Raw genomic sequence first — 15,106 nt, 5'->3', positions numbered from 1 at the left:
GCCCAGCGGAGCCACGGAGGGCTGGGACCCCCCTGCCATCGGCCACGCTGGCCACGGGGCCAGCAACCCAGAGCTCCCTAAAGTCAGCTGTGGCACTAGCCGTGGCCTTGGGGCGAGTCTCAGCCTTCTGTGGCTCTGCACCCTCTTGTACAGCGGCGAGGGCAGGCGCTGAGAGCCGGGGAAGGAGGGACGGGCAGCGCCTGTGGGACCCGGGGCACGCGGAGCACCCCCGGCAAAATTCATCCCTCCTGAAGTGTCAGGAGCCGGCAGCATCCCCACAGCCCAGGGAGCGTTGAGGATGGGATGGCTGGGTGGGCTGTGAACATCGTTCCGGTGCCACTGGGAATGGCCATGAGCATCCTCTGCCTCCTGCCTGCCGCCACGGAGCCGCTCAAGCGCCCAGCCCGCGCCTGCCTGCAGCACTGCCAGCTCCGCCCACGGGGGCTGGAGACACGCTGGCCTGGGCAGCGCCCCCGGGGCTGGGGCTCAGCTGGGGATCCCCCCCTCCCCAGCTCCTGGTGCTGCTCTTCAGCGCTCAGGGCACCCACGGGTGCTCCGCGGGGTGATGCTGGAGCCGAGCTCACCTGCAGCCTCTGCGCAGCGATTCGGGGCTCTTCCCTTCACCCACCCACCGATTTGCGCGAAACCGGTAGAGCAGAATGTTTTTGCAGCCTCCTCTCAGCCCGTTGCAGCCAAAATTTGGCAGCAGCTCAGCCCCTTTGGCGGGGGCTGCCGGCAGGCGCCTGAGCCCAGGCCGAGCCATCGCACACCCCAGCTGAGCTCCATCCTGCCGGGGGTCCTGCCGGGGCCGGGGTCTCCTCACGGAGCCCACCCAGAGCGGAGCCGGCGCAGGATTAAACAGCCCAAGAGCCGCCGGGCTGGTGCGGGAGCAGCCCCAGGTTTTGAAGCCGGGGCGGGGGGCTGCGGACCCTGACCACATACGGCTCTGCTGCTCCAAGGGCTGCCAGGTCAGCCCAGTCCCCACCTGGGGCTGCTGCCCCGTGTTCTCCCGCGGGAAGGGGGTGGGTTTAGAGGAAGGGGCACATTGGGCTGCCCGCTTCGCCCCCAGCCCCTCTATAGACGCTTTTGCATTCGCTTGATGCTCTTAGAGGGTCTCTGTGGCTCTGCCTCCCCCAAGCCGTGTCCGCTGGGTGGGGAGTGGGAGACGGGCGGTGGGCTCCCGTGTGGCCGTGCCCTCGGGAAATGCCTCTTCCCGACTCAGCGGGGCATCACCCGCTCCCACGGCGCCTTACACCCGTCATTGCTGGCACGTGGGGCGGCTCGGGGGGCCGTGGGGCAGCTGGGTGCCCTGGTGCTGCTGCCTCATGTGAGCCCCTCGACGGGCAGGGGTACCCCAGACCCCCCACATGCCTGGGAGGGGGTGAGCAGCCCCGAATCGCCCTTGTGAAGGTGGGGGGGAGAGCAGGACGGAGGCTGGGCGGGGGGGTGGGTGTCCTGGGCTGCACGCGGTTGGGAAAAGCATCCACAGGTCTTTCTCGCGCCCCCGCCCCTGTCCCCAGCATCCATCTCCCCCCCCCCCACCACGTGAGTGAGGGGGGGGGATGCCACGGGGCCAGGCACTCCCGGCCAGGTTGGCACCGGGGCTGTTTGCAGGGATGAGTAAAGCAGCGAGTCATGCTGCTTTAAAAAAAAAAAAAAATAAAAAAAATCCCAACACCTTTTTGCCTTGGCGCGATGCCGCTGGGCACCAGCTCCACCCTGCCCGCCCCGCATGGCTCCCGCATGGCAGCCGGGGCCGGGGCTTGGCACAGGCGGCGATGCCGAAGCTTCGCCAGCACCCGGCGTGTGGCAACAAGCTCGAGCAGGATGAGAGTGAAACTGCAGCGCAACGCGAAGCAGAGATCCTAATCGGGGCGCCGCGTTTCCACCGGCACTTACGGCCAGGTTGTGTCCAAAAAAATAATAATAATTTAAAAAAAAAAAACTTGTAAAACAAAAAAACCCCAATCCCCCCAGCTCTTCAATTACAGCTTGAGAAATGAGAAAAAAAGTCCCTGGCGCGGTGCTGGGTTGGGGCAGTGCAGCCCTGGGCTGGAGGAGCCCCCCGTGCAGTGGGGCTGGGGTCTCCGGGCTCACACGGCGGTGCTGCCCCACCAGGGGATGTTTGGGGGGGTCAGGCTGGTCCCACGACTGAGCCCTGCTGCGGGGCGGCCCCTCCCGCGGCTGAGCCTTCCTGCCTCAGTTTCCCCACCTGTGGGAATAAATACCTGCCCGTCAAGCCCTCACAATTACTGGCAAGTTAATCACCATATTAAAAATGACAGTGATATGATTTTTTTTTTTTTGGGGGGGGGGGGAGGAAATAATTTTTACGACCTGACACACCCTGTGGCCCATTTCTCTGGGGGGGGGTGGTGGGAAGAGCTGAATGCTGCCACATCTCCACATACACACACACCCCCACCCCCCCCACCCCCCAATAACCCGCTGTCCCCCTTCCAAGGACTTTTAGTAGCGGGACGGGCGTTCCGTGGGTCCTGGGGTGGGTGTTGGCTGCAGGGAGACCCCCAGGGCATCCATGGGTGCTGCACCCACCGCCGAGCCCTCTCCAGGGACATGGGGAGGGCAGGGCGTTGGCCACCCCTCGCCCCTTCCCCAGTGCCCGCCGCCTGCGGGCGATGATTCACCGCAATTTTCCTTTTAAGGCCAGGCTCGGCAGGGAGGAAGCAGAGGAGGAGGAGGAGGAGGACACTCCTTCGGCCTCGCTGGCTCCTCCTGCTCTCGCTCGAGGCTCCGACGCTCAGCCAAAACCGAATCCCGGCAGCGGGGCGCAGCAGAGGCTCCGACGGCTCCCGGCCCCGCTCCTCGCCCAAGCGTCTGCCCTGCGCCCGCGTCCCAGCCATGGCAAGAAACCACCAAGTGCAGAAGGCCAAGCTGGCCGAGCAGGCTGAGCGCTACGAGGACATGGCAGACTTCATGAAGGCGGTGGTGGAGCACGGGGACGAGCTGTCCAACGAGGAACGCAACCTCCTCTCCGTCGCCTACAAGAACGTGGTGGGGTGCCAGCGCTCAGCGTGGAGGGTCATTTCCAGCATCGAGCACAAAACCGAAGAGGGGGACGACAAAGCACAGCTGGTGAACGAGTATCGGGAGAAGGTGGAAAGGGAGCTGAACGGCGTCTGCAAGAACGTCCTGGCCTTGCTGGACAAGTATCTCATCAAGAAGGCGAGCGATGCCGAGAGCAAGGTCTTCTACCTGAAGATGAAGGGTGACTACTTCCGATACCTGGCTGAGGTGGCCACCGGCGACGACCGCAAGAAGACGATAGAGAACGCCCAGGAAGCCTACCAAGAGGCCATGGACATCAGCAAAAAGGAGATGCAGCCCACGAACCCCATCCGCCTGGGGCTGGCCCTCAACTTCTCCGTCTTCCACTACGAGATCGCCAACGCCCCCGACCAGGCCATCTCCCTGGCCAAGACCACCTTCGACGAGGCCATGGGGGACCTGCACACGCTCAGCGAAGACTCCTACAAGGACAGCACCCTCATCATGCAGCTGCTCAGGGACAACCTCACGCTATGGACAGCCGAGTGCGCTGGAGAAGACGGCGGCGAGGCTGGCGAAGAGCCCAAGAACTGAACGGCCCCCGTGGAGCCGGGGACCGGCCCCCACCTGCCCCCCCATTCCAGTCCCTTCGGCATCTATTCATGATTTTTTGTTGTTGTTGTTGGTTTTATTTGTTGTTTTTTTTTTTTTTTTCCTGTTTTTGGTTTTTCGGGGGGGGGGTGGGGGGGTGGGGAGGCATCTCAGCTCCCCCATGGCTCCCCCAGCCTGGATGCCGGGAGTGGGGGTGGCTTTGGCATGCCGCCCCCCACCTCTCCCTCTCCCCAATCCTTTGCTCTGGGGAGGGGGAAAGGGGGGAGAAGAGGTGCCTCCATCCCCCAGGGCTGCCAGCCCCTCCATATTTAACATTTTAGGTGGGGGAAACCAGCCCAGCATGTGCTGGCTCCAAACCCCCATCCCGAAGGGCTGGAGCAGCGACGGGAGGAGGTGAGGGGCCAGAACGGGGCAAAGGGGGGGTCCGGGCAGCCCCCCCATCCCGGGAAGGGGGGGTTGCTATTGCCAAAGCCTCTGTGCGTCTCCAATAAACCATCTCCTGCATGCCTGCCTCTGGTCTGCCTCGTCTCTCCCCTGCGCACGTGTCCGGGCAGCTCCCGCCGCCGCCGGGCACCTGCTTCGCCTCCCTCCCACCCTGCCGGGTCCCCCGGGATCTGCAGCACCGGTTCGGCTGCTCCCGAGCCCCCCCCGGGGTCTCAGGGTACCCAGTGAGCCCCATCCCTTGGTGGCTGCAAAACCACAGCCCACGGGAGGGCTCACCGGGTGGGATCTGCCGCTGTGGGGTGAGGCTGTCGGCAGCGCTGGCTGCTCCGTGGGGTGCACCAAGGTCCCCCCCCTGCAGCGGGGTGTCCCACCCCCTTGGTGCAAACCCACAGCACCCCAAAACCTGGCACCGAGGCCCTTGTGCAGGTTCCCAGGTCCTCCAGCACCAGCCCTTCTCTGCATCCCAGGAGGAGGGTCCCCAAAAGCAGCAGCGGCAGCGACATGGGGACAAGCCCTGGGGTGTCCTTGGGGTGGGAATGTCCCCGTCAAGGTCCAGACGTGCTGGAGCGGGTGAAAGCTCGGCAGTTCTGGTCCTGGCACCTGGCCATGGGGAAGGGTGCAGCTCGTCAAGCGCAGCCCCCTTCCCCCCCTCCGCCAAAGCAAGTTTCGACATGAAAAATAATTACAATAAAATACAGTCATGGCACCCTGGGCTATGAGCTCATCAGATCAAGCGCAGCAGGGCTGGGCAGGAGCCGGCCTTTGATGGGAAATGCTGGGATGCCGGGAGGAAACGCGCCTTGACTCAGGACACGCCGCCCTGGTTCAGAGGGGTCCCCAGCTGGGGACGTGGGGGACATGCCAGCCCCGAGCTCCGGCATGGCCAGCACCCGGCTCCTGGGGTGCCAGGAGCTCCTGGGCTTTGGGGAAACCGAGGCACGACCAGGCAAGTGACCTCCCTGCCCCGATGTGTGCAGGGATTGCGGGGCGCGCAGGGCACGCGGTGCAGAGCCCACGGGGCCGCTGCTCCCAGTGTAGGGACCGGCCTGGGATGCAATGAGCTTTGCCAGGGCTCTGCCGTGGGAAAGCGCTGGCTGCTGTGGGAGGTTGAGCTGCACAAACCAGAACCTGTTTGCCCTGGATAGGGCACGTCACCTGGAACAGAGCTGGGCGCAGAGCCCAGCCGAGGCGATTAACCCCTGTGAGCCCCCCCCCAGCCCTTCACACACACCCCCAACTCCATCATGGCACCTTGTAGGAGCCAACGTGGGTGTCGCCTTGGCCCTGCCAGGGACCGGGTCAGCGGCCCAGGCAGGTTGCAGTTTGCTCAGCAGGTCCCAGCCGAGCTGGGGGGGGCCCCCGGCGGTGTCGGGGAGCCCAGCCGGTTCCTGGGGGGGAGGCCAGCAAGGGGCCCCAACGCTTGGCCGCCGCCCGGCCCCCAGCGCAGCCAGCCTGGGAACCAGCCCCAGACCTGTAATTAGCCACGCTGGGCTGGCCAACGTGGCAAATGAGCCAAGGGCTCTCGCTGGCCCTTGACCTGCGGTCTGGGGACACCAGCAGCCAGGCTGGTTAAACTGGCAGAGGTGAGGTGGGGGCTGGGGGGGTGCCGGTGCCTGGGGAGGGGGTTAACTGGGGGTTGGCCATCCATCCCTGCTGCTTCTCCCATGGATGCCAGGAGGACAGCGGGGCTCCCGCCGGCCTCCCAGGAGTTAACCGATTTCAACAGAGCCCAAAATTGCAGCGTGGCTGAGCCGTGTAGGAGGACGATGCTCCCCAGCCTCCCAGCCGGTCCGGCAGCTTTGCAGGGCTGGGAGGGAGCCCCGGGGCCCCTGCGACACCTCCCGTGAGGGTTGTGCTGCTGGGGAGCACGAGGCGGTCCCCAGCTTCCCCCTGTTTCACGTAAGGCTGTGGGACCCAGATGGAGGGGATCAGGGAGACACTGGGACCCCAGTTCCCATCCTTGCCCCATGGCTGGGGGATGCTGGAGGATGCCGTCAGCATCCCTGGCACCCTGCAGGAGGGGGTGCACAGCGAAGCTCTCAAATATATGTGTTTTAGTGTCTTTAACGCCAGCAGAACAAAAAGACATGGGTGCCCTGGGGCCAGGGAGTGTCCCCCCCACTCTGGAGCCAACCTCCCAGCCAGGCACTGGGAGCAGGGTCCTGGCACAGCCCTGTGCACCACCGTGGCTAGCAGCCATGGGGTTAAGGCTACCGTAACAGCTCTCTGAGGGCAAGCAGGGGATGCTGCCCCTGGCCATGCTGCCTGCAAAAGGCTCTGCCAGTCTGAGCAGGGGCTGGAGGGCTGCAGGACCCACAGCCAGGCTTGTCCCTTGTCCCCAGCTCTCGCAACCTCCTCGCAGGGCTTTGTGCCCAGGGCCGGCACTGGCCAGCTCCGGGCTGCCCTGCAGGGCCAGCTGAGTCTGAGCCACCACAGCACCTCCCTGGGCTGCAGCACCCAGGGGAGACCGTGCTGGGTGCTGTCACTGCTAGCCCCGGGGCGGTGATGGGCAGCATCCTGCCAGGCAGGCACTGGGGTGTGCCAGGCTCGCCCCGGGTGCTGGTCTGGGGGCTTTTTAGTTTTTGGAGAAGCTTTTCATACCCCCTGAGAGACCATCGCTTGATGGGGAAACTGGCAGCCTGTGAGCAGGAGCCCCGTGCTGGAGCTGGTAGCCATCAGATGGGGGCAGATGCTGTGGGGTCGCACTGGCCTCATCCTCTGGCCCATCTCATCCACTCCGCAGCCCTGGTGAGACCCCCAGCACGGGGCCGAGCCCTGACGCACATTGCAAAAGCTGGGGGCTGCCAAAAATGTTATTTCACACCCACCTGTGCCAGGCTGGCTGACTTGGCCTCATCCAGGCACCGTGTTTTGGGGTCTGGCTGGGGGGACCTTGCAGCTGCTTTGGGGTGACCCAGTTCTGGGGTGCTGCTGCTCCCCAGCAAGCAGCTGCGGTGACACTTTGCTGGGTGGGATGTGCAACCGGTGGCCTGGCTGCAAAGCAGGGGTTGGGGCTGGAGGCTGGAGGGGGGGGGACACACGCAGCAAACCCCAGCTCGGTGGCTGCAACCAAAGCCCAAACCCCTCCATCCCGAAAAACACGACCTGCTGCGTTCGGTCTCGCCCAGAAGGTCCCATGAGCGATCAGGGTGGGCTCAGCCTCTCCCAGCGCTGGGCTTGGAGGGGCCAGGGCAGGTAGGACCAGCTCAGCAGAAAGCCAACCCCCCCCCCCCCCCCCCGGTTTGTGCCTCAATTGGGGTGACTAATCCTGGCCCTTCCCCCCAGCTGATTGCTCAACAGGAGTGACAGGAGCCAAAGTGTCACCTCCCTCAGCCCTGGGAGCCTCGGCGAGGCCATTCCCTTCCCAGCGTGGGGACATGTGGGTGCAGGAACCGGCCGGATTTCACGCCCGGGGTCCCCGGCCACCCCTGCCCGTTGCAGAGCCATTTTCTGCTTCACCCTGACTGGGAGCAGCAAGTATCATCCCTGCTGAGCTGCGGGTCCCAATCCAGCCCCTGCTTTCCAAAACCGGGCTGCAAAGAGCCCCTCGGTGCTAAAATGCTGAACTTTTCAGGCTGCAGCAGCTCTTCCAAACCCCAGCACTTCCAGGCTCGGACACAGCAGCGCTTCCCTGAGCCGAGAGGTCTCTGTTACCTTTGATTTCCCTTTTTTCCAGCACCAGCACAATGCGGTGAGGCAGGGGCTGCAGGTACCGCCTGGGTATGGAAATTAAAAAACCAAACAGCCATAAAAGCTTTGACGGCTCTTGCATAACTCCAGCTTGACCTGACAATACCCTTTTAAGCCACCAAATCTCTCAAAGCCATGAAAAAGCTGCCATAAAATTCACATTTTTATCATCACGTCTTCCATTTCTTTACAGCAACTACAAGGCTCAACGATGACGGGGCCAAGTCCACAAGGACGGAGTTCCAGCTCCGGGTATGGTGGGATTGGCTTCCCGACCCTCAGCCCCAGACAGCACCGAAACGCAGCCGCCGCATTTCAGCCAGGAATACGCAGGGAAGTCCCTGGGCTCGCAGGAAAATTGCTCAGCCACTGAGAGCAGACAGGAATTTTGCTTTTCTATTTGCAACGCCAGTGTAGCCTCTCGCTGTGAACTGATGTGGTTAAAGCGCAAGTTTGTGTGTGCGTGCGGATGGAAGCACGTGCCTTCACCCTCCTTTCCCCCCCCGCCCCCCGAGCTCCTCCTCGTCTCCAAATCCCAGCCACAAAGCTGTGAGACACGGGAAAATTGAGTTTTAATTCCCTGCCTAGCTGCAGTCTCTGCTCAGCAAGACCCGACTCCCATTTAGATTCGCTCAGTCAGTGGTCTGCAATTGCTCTGAGGGCCAAACCATCCTGCAGGAGAAAGCCGTCTTATTTTATGCAAGGTCTTGGGCAAGACGCGATGCTGAGTCTGCACGGCAAGCTGGGAGCCGGGAGTCTCGCCCGCTCCCATCCTGCGTGTGACTGCGCGAGCTGCTCGGGGGGACGCCTCGCTTCCCGTCACCCCAGCCTTCCCCATCCACCGCGCCGCCGGACCCGGGCTGCCGCCTGCAGCGGGGACGCAGAGCAGGTGGCGTGCGAGGCCGCTTCCATCGCCGTCAGGAGCTGCGGCAGGGCGGCGAGAGGGGATTACACGGGGAGGAGAGGAAGCCCCGGGATTTGGGGTCGGGAGAAGGCACTGGAGAAAGCAAGCCCAGAAAAAGGAAGGTGGATGAGGGCAGCCAAGCCAGGTGCTGAGAAAGGCTCTACATGCAAACGATGTGCTCCAACCTCTCCCTGAGTCACACAGGGTCTTTCTTAATCAAAAGCCTACAAAAGCCGAGCTTGCAGTTTGTGCGTCGCTGTCAGCGCGCTGCCTGCACACCAGCCGCCAGCATCCAGCCCCCGGATAAGTGCGCACGAGCGGCGTGACCTGCTTTCAGGTCCCACAGCAGCTCTTCCTCACTCCCTCCAGCAAACGCTTTGTCTGTTCTCAGGTAGATCATAGAGGAACACGACACGGCTAACACCGAGCCCTTCTGCAAAGTACACAACGCACCAGCTGCGGTGACGTTCCCACCAGAGGCTTTTTAGCCTCAGGCTTTGTAGCACTCTTGGTTTTATTTATTCAGGTTCAGCAAACTCATAAGATGAAAGCAAGATGAAGGAGTGTTTATTAAGAAAGAGTCCATCATTATTTAAAAAAAAAACAAAACAAAACAACAAAACCCAACCATCTTTCTGTCTTCCTTAAGACAGATTGGAGGCTTCTCAGCCTGGATAATCCTCTGAGCACAAGGTACATGCACACTCCTCCTATGAGTAAACCCAGCACTTTTGTCTCAACGCGGAAGACACCAGTTCAAACTGCTTTTTCTTTCTCTGGACCTACCCTGGTCATGATGGGGACGAGAAGACCTGGCAAAGGTCAGTCTCCTCTATCCTGCTTCTCTTCCCTTGCTAACCATGTCTTCACCTGTCTAAATCTCTTCAGGCTCCTAAGGGAAGTCCCTGCACTCAGCCATCACCTTTCTGCAAAAACACTGCTCCGTGCCGCGGGGCTGAAGCGCAAGAGATCAAACGCTCAGAGGGAGCCCAGCAGGCAGACCTCTGCCCCAAAAGCTTTCACTTGGTCTGAGTCACAAGATGCAGAAATCTCTTAAACTCCTGGCAGGAAAAGGAGAGGTGTCAAAACAGGGAGCAGCTGTGGAAGAGGTGGGTGTGTTACAGATCCATCACTTCTTCTTCCACAGCTTTGTCCTGAGATTGCACATACTTCTCCTGCACTGCAAGTGTGCTGATAACGCAGTAATTAAGGAAAACAAGGGGCTGGGCTCAAACACTCCCTTCTGCAAGGAGCTCTTCCCGTTCTCAGCGAGGAACCAGCCCCGCAGCAGCCTGAAGGCTGGCAGGAAGACGGCAGTACTGGCAGCAGCATGCACCACCTGAGTTATTCCTGGCTCTGGCTGATCCCAGACCCAACAAGTACAGGAGAATCAATTGTATGGTGTGGACGAGGTGGAATGACCCAGTCCAAGTGAGTGTGAGAGAGAGGAAAGCTGGCAAAAGATTCCTCCCACATTCACAGTATCAATTAGTAACAAATGTGGTGGCTTTGGTGTGGACAACTGCCTGCTCAGGTCTGGGCTGAGCCTTACCACCTCCCTACATGCATATCGCGACAGACACTTTTAGGAACAACCTGGGCCTGCAAACTGCCAGCCCCACCTCCAGCCTCTTTTCCTCAAGGAAAGAGAAATTAAAGCTCAGCCCAGCAGAGAACCAGCAGAGAAGGATACGAAGTAAAGTGGAAATCGGCTCCCACTGCTGCCGACATCAGAGCTTCAAGGTTCCTGTGCTCCTGGTCTCCGAAGGAATAGCCGTTGGCTTTGTCCACTGCCTGCATCACCTGCCGCATGCTCTCCTTATCCTGAAAGGGAGGGAGATGACACATGGGGGAATCTGGTCCTTCCCTGGAGGCAAGAGCTCACGCTGGGCTTTAGCTCGGATCTTCCTTGAGGCTCTGGGCCACCCACATGGTACCCAATGCCCCAAGGACGCTGCCAGCCTCCCTGAGCCTGGAGGGGCCACAGGACAAACAAGGGCACCCCCTGAACACATGATGGGCTGACACCCTCCACCCTCTCACTCCCTTTCATCACCTCCGGTCTCAGCCCATTTGCCTTTGTTGACACTTCTGCAAACGACCAGATTAACATTTTCAGCCCTTCCTCCCAAATGTATTCCTCCCAGTCTTCTAATTATTTTTTTCTCCCTAATTTAACAACGTTTTAGGTATTACTTTACCCAGATTTGAAATGCAGGCACAGAAGAACTGAATGAAGGCGGGGTGTGGGGTGTGGGGTGGGGGGCAGGGAGTCTTAATTCCCTGCCCCAGGGCACAAGGCCCACACAGTCCCAAGCTCATTAGCCTTTTCTTTTCCTTTGGCTGCCACAGATCATTTACAAGTCTGGGTGTCCTCCTGTTCTCCTCTGTCCCCAAGTCTCTTCACAGCTGAGGTTTCCAGCCCTCGTGGCTCTAAGCAGACACAACCCAGATGCTACTGAACGTGTTGACTACACATCCAACACTCCCCCCCTGCTCTCTCTGCCCCACTCCTCCTGCTGCAATCACCTGGACGTTGAGCGGAACAAAGGACACCAGGCTGTAGTCCTCAATCACCTCCACCAGCTTCTCATTGAGGCGGCGGTAATTTCTGAAGAAAGGGTCGGAAGCTAAATGGTCAACCAAGTAAGAGAGGTCCAGGACCTCTGTGTAATAATCCAGGTTGAAAGCTGCAGAGAAACGCCAAGAAGCTCTGAAGGCAATTTGTAAATTGAAGCAAGCGGTGAGATATACACCAGTTCCCCGACCTCCTCCCAGCAATACATCCCCACACCCGAACAGCTAATTCGCCCCCGATGCAGCCCAGTTCCACGCGTCTCTCTCCCAAAGGCTCATACCCAGCTTGCCGTACTGCTCGATCAGGTCCATCTTGGAGAGGACGTTGACATGGGGCAGTTCCACGTGCAGCATGGTGGACAACGAGGTGCAGAGAACAGAGATGAACTTGCCCGGGTCCGTGCAGTAGTGAGAATCCACCAAGTGCACCGCAGCCAGCTGGGCAGCAAAGGCACAAAGGGACAGCACAAGGTCAGAGCAGTGACGAGTCCCTCCGCCTGCTATGGGGACAGTCCGAGAGGTGGGTCTAGGACCATCGGTTCAGACGCGACTATAACCACACAGACTCCCATGAAGGGAACATTACCACCTACCTTCTAGCCCCTGCATACGGAACACCCTCGTATCTGAGTGCACACACATATACCTAAGTATGTATCGCCACATTCACACCCATGGACCACCCGGGGAATTCAGGACCCAGAGTGCTGGTGCACAGAAAAGGGTGCTGAGCTCCACCAGCAGTACTGAAAGACACTTAAACCTGCAGCTGCTCTCCCTTTTCGCCGGGCTTCTTTCCTGGCACATGCATTTTCCACGCTTGTCTGAACTCCACAGGATTTTGGGGGATGGGAGCGGGGGGTTAACTCTCCTGAACGACATGACTGCCTCCAGATTTCCACCTTCCCCACAGCAATGCTCACACGCAGCGTACGCTCAGGAGCAGTAACTGTAGCACACCGCGCTCTGCTGGGAGAACCACTTGTCATGCCGTTTGAAATAATAATTAATAATTAAATTAATGAGTAGTATGATTCCCTGTGTTTTGTGCAGCTGTAACAATGTGGTCTGAGATCTCTGTTAAGTTACTGCCTGTTACACAATGTTACTCAAAGTCAGGGCTCTGTAGCTGAGTGTCTGCAGTGAGTCACGGCTGTGCTTCTGCAGCAAAAAAAGCCAGTTGAAAGCTCACAGGCAGGTGTAAGCACTCGAGCGGGCACCAAAACAGCAGTGTAACTACCTTTTTTCAGCAACTACCACTCCGTGTCCATTTATTTGAATAAAAGTCATCTCTAATGCGCAGATTCCCATTGACATTCTCAAGCAAGTGAACTTGCCCTTCTTGCTCACACCATACGCAGCTTGCGCGTTCATGGTTTGGCCCAAATGCAAAACAAATGCAACGTAAGCAAGTTCGCTCGGTTATGGGACTCTTCTCACCTGCGTTTCCTCATTTGCATCTTCCATTGTGCAAGAAAGCACAGAGCACGTACTACAACGTGCAGAGCGATTCGGCTTGGCTGCCCGAGAGCCAGGTAGGGCCTGAGATGACACCCGGGTTTCTCACAGTGCAGCACAAAGGGTCCCCGCACACCCTGCACACCCACCTACCTCCCCGCTCTAATACAACGCCCACACAGATAAAACGCACAGCGTCTTGTGGAGAGGACCCCAGAGCACAGCAAGAGTCTGTGCGGAAAGAATCCATGTTTCCGTTGATAATCCCACTGCACAAAATGCCCTGAACGAGCCACTCTTTTGCCAATCCCCCCCCAGCATAAAATGGGGCAAAATTTCCCTCCTTCCCTGACAGAGCCATTCCACATGAAAGGCCAAATGGATCAGTAAAGAAAACCGTCATTAGTCCACACGATCAGAAGCCCCGGCCATGTGGCATACAGCTTCCGAGCCCCTTGCACAAGCAGGCGGGATGCCAGGCACGATCCCAGCTCCCTGCCGAGCCCCAAACTTACCCTGAAATTCCACTTGGCCAACTGTGCAAAGACGTTCTTCAGGGCACCGTGGTGGGTGTAGAGCTCCACCTGCCCCGGGCAGTCAAACAAGTAGTAGTGACCCCGGAACGCAGCCAGCTTCTCCTGCAGCCAGTCGAAGTTGGCCTCCAGGTACTCCATGCAGTAGATCAAGCCCCCGTTGGGCCCCAGCTTCAAGTTCTCCATCACATCGGACAGGGTGATGAGCTCAGCAATGTCCACGGCACACTGGTAGGGCATTGCCTCGTTGGCGGGGTCCAGGTTCACCACCGTCACCTTGCGCCCGATCCTGCCCATGAACTGCTGCATGCCATGGCAGTAGGTCGTCTTCCCGGAGCCTGGAGGCCCGATCACCACCTGGCCGAAGGCCAGCGAGCTCCCCTTGCTGCCCTCAGACATGTCGGCTCATTTCCTTCCCCTTCTGTTGACTGAGAAAGGAAAAGCTCCCGTTTACCATTTTATTTGCATTATTGTATTATTATATTACGAATGGGACGTGCTGGAATTCACACCCAAGGAGCGGGTGGAGAGGAAGGGAAAGTGTGTGATCGCTGCCTCCCCTGCGAGCGCGGCCCGTGCCGGGGCAGCCGTCACCCCCCAGCTGGCGATGCTGTGGCTGAGAACAGGCACAAATCCCAGCCAGACCCACCGGGCTGGGCCTGTGGGACACAGATCCTGACTCCTGCCCATGTGCGGGGTGAGTTTAACCTCAGCTGGGTCCTTCCTGATGTGGCAGTGCCCACATGTTCCCTCCCTCACCCCAGCATGTCCCCATGTCCTCCCCTCCATTTCTCCGTATCCCCACGTCCCTCTTCTCCTTCACGTCCCCTCTCCTCCCCACATAACCCCCATATTCCCACTTTCCACACATCCCTCTCCCCATGCCAGCCCAATTCCCTCTCCCACACACTCCTTCCCCCTCCACATATCCCTTCTCCCTGCCATATCCCTTCTCCCCCGTGTTTCATGTCCCCTCATCCTCTATCCCCCCCTCTTTGCCTGCATCTTCTCTTGTCCCAATGTCCTCTCTTCTCCCCATGGACCCCCTTTCCCCCCATGTCCCCCCTCTTTGCCTAAATCCCCTTTTCTCCCCATATCCCCCTATCGCCACCTCTGTCCCCGCCACATTCCCCTTTCCCCCATGTCCCCACTTCTCCCCCACACCACCCTTTCCCCCCACATCTCCATTTCCCCCCACATCCCTCCAAGCTCCCCTTTCTGCCACATCTCCCCATGTTCCCCTTTTGCCTCGTGTTTCCCCTTCTCCCCCACAACACCCTTGCCCCCCATGTTCCCCTTCTGCCTTATGTCTCCCTTCCCCCCATATACCTCCTTTTCCCCCATGCCACCCTTTCCCTCCGTGTCCCCCATTTATCCCCACATCCCTCCCAAGCTCCCCTTTCCCCCATGTCCCCCCCATTTATCCCCACATCCCCCCAGACCCTCCTTCTCCCCTATGCCACCCTTCCTCCCATGTCCCCCATTTATCCCCACATCCCTCCTTCTCCACCACGCCACCCTTTCCCTCCACGTCCCCCCATTTATCCCCACATCACCCCCATGTTCCCCTTTCCTCCCACCTCCCCCCTTCCCCCCTACGACTCCCGCTCCCCCCCTGCCCCGTTTCTCTCCCACATCCCCCCTCCTTACCCAGGTCCCTCCACCCCTCACACCCCCTCCATCTTCCCTAAGACCCCCACCCCTCCCGGCAGGCCGCCCCCGGGCCCACTAGGCCTCTCACCGCCTGTCGCCCCGGTGCCGCCGACTTTGGGTCCGGGCGGCCGCGGGCCCCGAGCGCCGCGTTCCGGCTGAGGAAAAGCCGCCGCCGCCACAGCGCCCCCTGGCAGCCGGGGGGACGCACAGCTCCCCTATCGCCGGG

General features: G+C 60.1%; 2 protein-coding genes across 3 annotated transcripts; one reads left to right on the top strand and one right to left on the bottom strand.

Annotated features, from left to right (window-relative positions):
- The first annotated feature begins 10 nt into the window (after positions 1-10).
- SFN (stratifin) lies at positions 11-9,056 on the top strand. The gene has a single exon (XM_080378743.1). The coding sequence runs from the start codon at positions 2,863-2,865 to the stop codon at positions 3,601-3,603; it is 741 nt and encodes a 246-aa protein (XP_080234869.1). The 5' UTR covers positions 11-2,862; the 3' UTR covers positions 3,604-9,056.
- A 143-nt stretch (positions 9,057-9,199) lies between these two features.
- On the bottom strand, positions 9,200-15,098 carry GPN2 (GPN-loop GTPase 2). Of its 2 annotated transcripts, none has more exons than XM_080378741.1 (6): positions 14,969-15,098; positions 13,210-13,655; positions 11,518-11,674; positions 11,189-11,349; positions 10,353-10,483; positions 9,200-9,850 (listed from the first exon to the last, which is right to left on the bottom strand). In XM_080378741.1, the coding sequence occupies exons 2-6, from the start codon at positions 13,624-13,626 to the stop codon at positions 9,778-9,780; spliced, it is 939 nt and encodes a 312-aa protein (XP_080234867.1). In that variant the 5' UTR covers positions 13,627-13,655; positions 14,969-15,098; the 3' UTR covers positions 9,200-9,777. The 2 variants fall into 2 exon arrangements, with proteins under 2 accessions (XP_080234867.1, XP_080234868.1); XM_080378742.1 differs by lacking the exon at positions 14,969-15,098 and adding an exon at positions 13,877-14,031.
- Between the last annotated feature and the right edge of the window lie 8 nt (positions 15,099-15,106).

Source organism: Falco punctatus (genome assembly GCF_963210335.1).
Source record: "Falco punctatus genome assembly, chromosome: 3".
Taxonomy (NCBI): Eukaryota; Metazoa; Chordata; class Aves; order Falconiformes; family Falconidae; genus Falco; species Falco punctatus.
The sequence above is the reverse complement of the archived record's forward strand: the minus strand, read 5'-3'. Positions and strand labels throughout refer to the sequence as shown.

What these genes read in the sequence shown, in the direction of transcription:
- SFN (XM_080378743.1), top strand. Translation starts at nt 2,863, where the DNA reads ATGGCAAGAAACCACCAAGTGCAGAAGGCCAAGCTGGCCGAGCAGGCT.
- GPN2 (XM_080378741.1), bottom strand. Translation starts at nt 13,626, where the DNA reads ATGTCTGAGGGCAGCAAGGGGAGCTCGCTGGCCTTCGGCCAGGTGGTG. An exon ending in TTGTTCCGCTCAACGTCCAG is followed by an intron (nt 10,484 to 11,188) that starts GTGATTGCAGCA and finishes CCTCCCTTTCAG; the next exon opens with GATAAGGAGAGCATGCGGCA. An exon ending in GCCGATTTCCACTTTACTTC is followed by an intron (nt 9,851 to 10,352) that starts GTATCCTTCTCT and finishes CTGCGTTATCAG; the next exon opens with CACACTTGCAGTGCAGGAGA.